Below are 6,704 nucleotides of genomic sequence, written 5' to 3'. Positions count from 1 at the left end.
TGGTGAAATTTCAGCACTTGCACTGGAAACCGCGTTCAAATCCGGGGTAGAAGAGGAAATGTATATAGCGCTGAAGTGGTCAATGTATGTTTTGTATTAATAACCAAAATCTACAAAGTAATTGGTACCTCAAATTTTCAAATAATTGTAGTGGAGTAAAAGTAGGCTAATATCTGCCTCTCATATGTAGTTGAGTAGAAGTAGGTAGCTGATATATTGCACTTTTACCTTAGCGCTAGGTATACTCTTGGTTGCTTGTTTTTGCAGAAAATGCACTTAAGACTTCTGGTGATTAGTAGTTTCGTTCCCTACCTATGTTGAATGCACTACCTATGTTGAATGCACTTACAGTCGCTTTGGATAAAAGCGTCTGCTAAATAATGTAGAAGTAAAAGTACTGAAAATTGCAAATACTTCAGTAAAGTAAAAAATAAGTCAAAATTGTACTTAAGTAAAGTACTTGAATAAATGTACTTAGTTACTTTCCACCACTGGTTATAGTTTGCACTTAGCACGCAGTAATGTTAATGTGAAGTATAGGTCTTGCCTTGCATACTGCTTTTCTCGTCTTGTCTATCTTTAAAACCGAAAGCTATAACTGCTGGAGTTGACATTTTATTCCACCTGGCTTCAGTTCCAGCAGTGACGGCAGGAGTGAAGCCGGTGTGTTGTTTGTTTGGTAACGTGCAACATGTGGGCCAGTGTTGCCAAGTATCGGGAGAGAAACAAGCGAACCGACTTCCAAAAATAAGCCAAAAACAAACCAAATTTTGTCCAAAGGTTAGGGTAAATAAGCAGCTTTGGCAACACTACACTAGGTGTCACTGACGGCCGGGATTTCTGACTAATAACATTATAGTTGATGCACACTTTTTTAAACATTTTTGGCTTGCTTAAGTGACTTGAAAGTGACTTGAAGGTGACTTGAAAAGACTTGAATTTTCAAGTCACGAGGGCTCAAGTCAAGTCAAGTCTCAAGTCTTTAGTGTTCAAGTCAAGTCAAGTCTCAAGTCTTTGGCATTCAAGTCCCAAGCAAGTCCAAGTCTATTTTTGATTTGGTCAAGCAAGTCTCAAGTCATCAAAATCGGGACTTCAAGTCAAGTCGAGTCTCGAGTCTCGAGTCCAAGTCCCCACCTCTGGTCTGAGCTATTATCATAAAAAGGCAATCATAAGCCTGTTCACAAATCACATCCCCTTCAGATTCGCACCGTAACCTTCCTGATGGCAAACACCAGTTTCCCAGATGGCTCCAGTTCACTCTTTCCAAGCACAGTCCGACCACTTTCAGCGCAGGTTGGCATCGGCATCCTGACCCTGGCATTCGTCCTTGGTTTTCCCGGTAACCTGTTCGTGGTGTGGTCGGTGTGGTGTCGGGTGAAGAAGAAGTCAGTCACCTGTCTGTTGGTCCTCAACCTGGCTGCAGCGGACGCTTTGGTTCTGCTCAGTGCCCCGCTGTTTATACGCTACCTGTCGGGGTTACCGTTACGAGGCTGGGAGTTTGGTTCGGCCGTGTGCAAGCTGGTCCACTACCTGTCCAGTGTGAACATGTATGTGTCCATCTACCTGATCTGCCTGATGAGTGCAGACCGCTGTCTGGCTGTCACACGGCCGTATATGTCCCAGAGGATGCGCACGAAACGTTCACTGATGATTATCTTACTGATAGTTTGGTTGATGGCCTTCATCCTGTCACTGCCCATGCCCTTCTACCGCAGGTGAGGTATCGCGCAAGCTTGTTTGTTTGTGGGGGGGGGGGGGGGTAAATTGACAAATCTTTACTCATAAATTTGGTCATGCACACCTTTGACTTTCTGCAAGCAGGTCAGCAGGTGGGTGGATGGATGGGTGTGTGTGTGTGTGTGTGTGTGTGTGTGTGTGTGTGTGTGTGTGTGTGTGTGTGTGTGTGTGTGTGTGTGTGTGTGTGCGTGCGTGCGTGCGTGCTGGAGGAGAGAAAGAGAGAGAGAGAGAGAGGGAGGGAGAGAGAGAGAGAGAGAGAGAGTGAGAGAGAGAGAGAGAGAGAGAGAGAGAGAGAATGTGGTGATACTTTTACTTTACTTTCTATGGAATTTTAATACACACATTAATCATGTTACCAAGATTGCCTTCTTTCATCTTAGAAATATTGCGCGAATTAGAGCCTATCTGTCGTTGGACGATGCAAAACCGCTGGCCACGCTTTTGTTTTCTCTCGACTTGATTATTGCAATGCACTGCACTGTTCTCTTGCCTGCCAAAGAACACAACTGACAGATTACAACTTGTTCAAAATGTGGCAGCCAGAGTTTTACTAAAACCAAGATGAGAGAACATATTACTCCAGTTCTAGCTTCACTACACTGGCTACCGGTTGTTTTTAGGATTGATTTTAAAATTATTTTACTAGTTTATAAAGCTCTAAATGGTCTGGCACCTTCCTACAGTACCTCTATGACTGCCTGCCTAGATATGTTCCAAACCGCCCCCCCCCCCCCCGCTCATGTCTTCAAGTGCTGTCCTGCTCGAGGTGCCTACAATTAAGCAATATTACACGAGAGGGTGTGCTTTACCGTCATTATTGGCACGCCAGTGATGCGGTCAGGAACGAGGCGCAGCCGAGTTCCGCCAGCATCGCTGAAGTGCCAATAATGTAAGGTAAAGCACACCATCGAGTGTAATATTGCGATTATACAACAGTTACCAACAAAACACATCCAAATGTATTCATATTGTGGGGCAATTCATAATAAAAATGTTTCGCTATTATGTTTCCCTGTAAAGAGAAGAGTTTATTTGACTGAGACAAAATAGTCCCTGTAGCAGCAGCACAGCTGAGGCACAACACAGCTGATTCCAGTAGGCTATATGCTCCGTCGTACGAAGGTATCGCGCGGGCGGCGAAAATAGCCGATCTACAAGCTCACAATGCGTCGCGTTGTGAACTTGTAGATCGGTTTCGCGTTCTCCTTCTCATCCTCTTCTAACCATTGATCAACCGTAATGTCCACCAAATAAATAAAAATTAACAACATAGTCCATTTTGCGTAGCTGTTTGTTCTCCGGTGGCGGCGGTGGGTCAGGATACTCTCTGTTTGTTTTCATACCGTGGGACAGCGTGACGTCACAGCACAGCTGTGCAATATATTGTCTAAGCAGGCGCGGAGTGATTTATTAATGTGATTCGGCCCGTGCTATGATGCTGGTTTGAAGCACGGCTAGAAAGCTATTTCAACCAATCAGATTGCTTGGTCGGAACTACCTGTCGTATAATGACATATGAAAAACACGGTGAAGCACCGTTCTGCTTCTACGGGCCAACAGCGTGGAATAAACTCCCATTACACCTAAAACAGGCAGCCTCTGTGGATAGCTTTAAAGGAGAATTCCTGTCATTTTAAGTGTTATGTTTGATGTGTGTCAAATCACTTACCAACGTAGGAATGAAAATCGCGTAACTCCACAGAGCCCCCTATCGACCCCCACCGTTGTCATTATAGGAGGATATAGGATAGCCCAAATTCGCCTATTTTAACCAATGCAAAGTCTGTTTTTTTGCTTCTAGTACTCATTGTTGAGTCCCATGATAATGTAACAGGCGCTAAAACTCCCGACAAGCTAACGGCTAATAACAGAACGAGCTAATGCTGGTTGCTGGTTTCTCTCCCGACCTGGCAACCTGGGGCTGCCATGCAGAGAGATAAGCAGCCCCAGCGTTAGCTCGTTTGTTATTAGCCGTTAGCTTGTCGGGAGTTTTAGCGCCTGTTACATTATCATGGGACTCAACAATGAGTACTAGAAGCAAAAAAACAGACTTTGCATTGGTTAAAATAGGCGAATTTGGGCTATCCTATATCCTCCTATAATGACAACGGTGGGGGTCGATAGGGGGCTCTGTGGAGTTACGCGATTTTCATTCCTACGTTGGTAAGTGATTTGACACACATCAAACATAACACTTAAAATGACCGGAATTCTCCTTTAAAGCACAGCTCAAGACCTACTTCTTCACTCTTGCTTTTAGTTAATTTTTTGGTTCTCTGTGTTATTCATGTCCTCACTGTTTTGCCTGATTCACTGCCTTTTGCTTTTCTTTTTTGCTTTATTGTTAAATTAGTTGAAATTGTAATTGTATTCTTGCTCTGTAAAGCACTTTGAGCTAGATGTATTGTCATGAAAGGTGCTATACAAATAACGTTTATTAATACTATTTGAAACATGTGGCTGTTTGATTTCAATAAGTGCATCTTATCCTTATCCTGAAAATATGTGTGTGTGTGTGTGTGTGTGTGTGTGTGTGTGTGTGTGTGTGTGTGTGTGTGTGTGTGTTATTGTTTTTTGTTTTATTCACAGCCTGGTGCAACCCTATATACACAAAAACATCACCTTGAACCTCTGTTATCAGTCCTGGACCAGCACGGGTCATCGTATTTTTCAGTACCTGTTTGAGACGCTCATGGCTTTCCTGCTGCCCTTCACCATCATCACTGTCTGCTACTCCTTCGTCATCTACCGTCTCCGCAGTGCCATGTTCCAGCGCAAAGGGCGGGGCAACCGTCTCATCCTCCTCATCATCGGTACCTTTGCCCTGTTCTGGCTGCCTTACCACATCATCAACACCATAGAGGTATCGTGTGCATTTGTCTTTAGAAAAATACAGCCACCTCACCTAAGGTCATTCACGTCGTGCAAATATAGCAGATCCACAAGTTCATATAACACGTCGCACTGGAACAAAGTATAAGAAGGCTTTAGTAGGTACTGTATTGGTGCCGACTGTTCCGGTTACCGTATTAAATATAGTTCCCACAGTTTGTTTTATAATTATAGTTTTTTCAAGAATGTGTCTTTTTCTCTCAAAATGTACTTGGTGAGGAGCCCACTCTTTTTGCACCCCCGTTTTTATTTTAGCAAATTCTATTCAACATATTATTTATTATGTGGACCTCATGTGGAGCTCAATAGCCTACTTTTATTTAAAAAAAATTAGGTTAAAGTGTGAAACTATACTGCCTCAGTCTTCTGATGTTTGATTGTGTATTCACAAAATCTTTTCAGGGTTTTACTTATTTTTTACTTATTTTTATTCCACCACAGTGAAGCCAAAGGTAATTAAGTTTCCATAGGTGGACAACAAAGCTGATATTGTGTGCTGTCATCTCGTCTCCAGATGGTAGGCCTTCTGCATGGCAGTACCACGTTGGTCGGTGCTGCTGAGATGGCCCGGCCCAACGTAACAGCCTTCGCCTACTTCAGCAGTGCCATCAACCCCGTGCTCTACGTGTTCGCTGGCAGCTCGCACATCCGCCAGGCAGGCCTTAGCTTCATGGGCCGGCTTTTCGAGGTGACCTACTCAGAATCTAGGAACGCGTCGATGGCTTCGCGTGGAACACGCACCACCAGCCGTAGCGCTTCTGTGCCAGACGAAGGATCAGCACTTCGCTCGCTGTCCACCATGCTGGGGAAGCCGTTCAGGCCCAAACACAAAGAAGTAGGACGCAGCAACGCTGACTGTCAGGGCGCCGAGGCCAACAAGGCTGGTTCAGAACTAATGACCATTGCTTGCATCGATGAGCGATGCTAATGGTGATTGTGTTTTTAAAGAGTGTTTAAACTACCAAACATATGCTGCAGCACAAGGCTATGTATGTAGAGTAGTGAAAATATGCTACAGGACTTACATAATGCCACATTTCTGCAATACATAACTGCAGGCAACTGCTGTATTTAAATGTATGTAAATGTTCTGTAAAAGCCATATCAGTTATCAGTGTTTCATGGAAATGTGCAGTGTGTAAAAGGATGCGGTTTGGGTTGCACAAGCTCACAAGGAAGTCAGCTTGTGTATAGCTGTGTATAGGGTGTAATGTTTTTAAGCCTGTTGTTTTTTGTTCGAGAGTTTCCTCAGTTGTGAAAACAGTTTGGCACATACACATGAATGCAATGCTGTTGACAACATGGACCCTACTGTCCCTTAATTCTGGGCATGTCATAATAGAGGCTATGCAAGTGACATCATCGTACCCAGAAGTTATGCGGGAACGCCTACTGAGTGGCAAAAAACTACTTTCTGGCCTTGACAGCCCATACATCCAAACAGAAAAGTCCTATCTGATTGTATTAAACAACGTTAAACTCACCAACATTGGCAGCTGTACGGAAAGCTTGAATTATCCTCTTTCTATCTGCAAAGTTTTTGTTTCATAAAAATCCACCATAGACATGTTATGAGCTACTTTCTGTCAATTAATTCCTTGCAGATGATTATTTGTCTAAGTGTCAGAGTTTGGAAGCGCTCGTTTTCAATAACACAACGTCCTGCTGCCTCCTGCATTATGTGGTACGCGGGACCGCTGAGTGATTTCCAACGAGCGCTTCCAAACTCCAATGCTCCATGCAGCTCAATGTTTTGCCACTCAGTCTAGATGAGGGGGGCGTGTCCTGGTGGAAAAGTGACGCATGTGCATACTCTCTATAGACGAACAAACATTGTGCGAAAATAGGTGAACATTCGACAAAAATAACAGTTCTACAAGCTCCCCATCTTGGGGCGTTGTCAGGTTGTAGGTCCGCTATTTTCGGTGAAGAGATTTTAGGAAGACAGACAAAAGGAGTGAGCAAAGTACAGATCCCTGGGGGACCTCAGTGAATGAACTACAATAAGTGGGTAAAGCCCCACATTTGAATAGAATGTGTATTAGCTAAGAGGATAACTAAAACACACGTTAATG

The 6,704-nt window shown here is 43.8% G+C and overlaps 1 protein-coding gene across 1 annotated transcript; it reads left to right on the top strand.

Moving 5' to 3' along the window:
• Nucleotides 1-1,221: 1,221 nt before the first annotated feature.
• Nucleotides 1,222-6,188, top strand: LOC311034441 (leukotriene B4 receptor 1-like; the record flags this gene model as incomplete). The annotated part of the gene is made up of 3 exons (XM_084042321.1): nucleotides 1,222-1,715; nucleotides 4,327-4,600; nucleotides 5,144-6,188. The coding sequence occupies 3 exons, from the start codon at nucleotides 1,222-1,224 to the stop codon at nucleotides 5,555-5,557; spliced, it is 1,182 nt and encodes a 393-aa protein (XP_083898447.1). The 3' UTR covers nucleotides 5,558-6,188.
• Nucleotides 6,189-6,704: the final 516 nt, after the last annotated feature.

The sequence above is a fragment of the Gymnoscopelus microlampas genome, assembly GCF_963454915.1.
Source record: "Gymnoscopelus microlampas genome assembly, chromosome: 19".
Taxonomy (NCBI): domain Eukaryota; kingdom Metazoa; phylum Chordata; class Actinopteri; order Myctophiformes; family Myctophidae; genus Gymnoscopelus; species Gymnoscopelus microlampas.
Note: the sequence above shows the minus strand (reverse complement) of the source record. Positions and strands in the feature narration are given on the sequence as shown.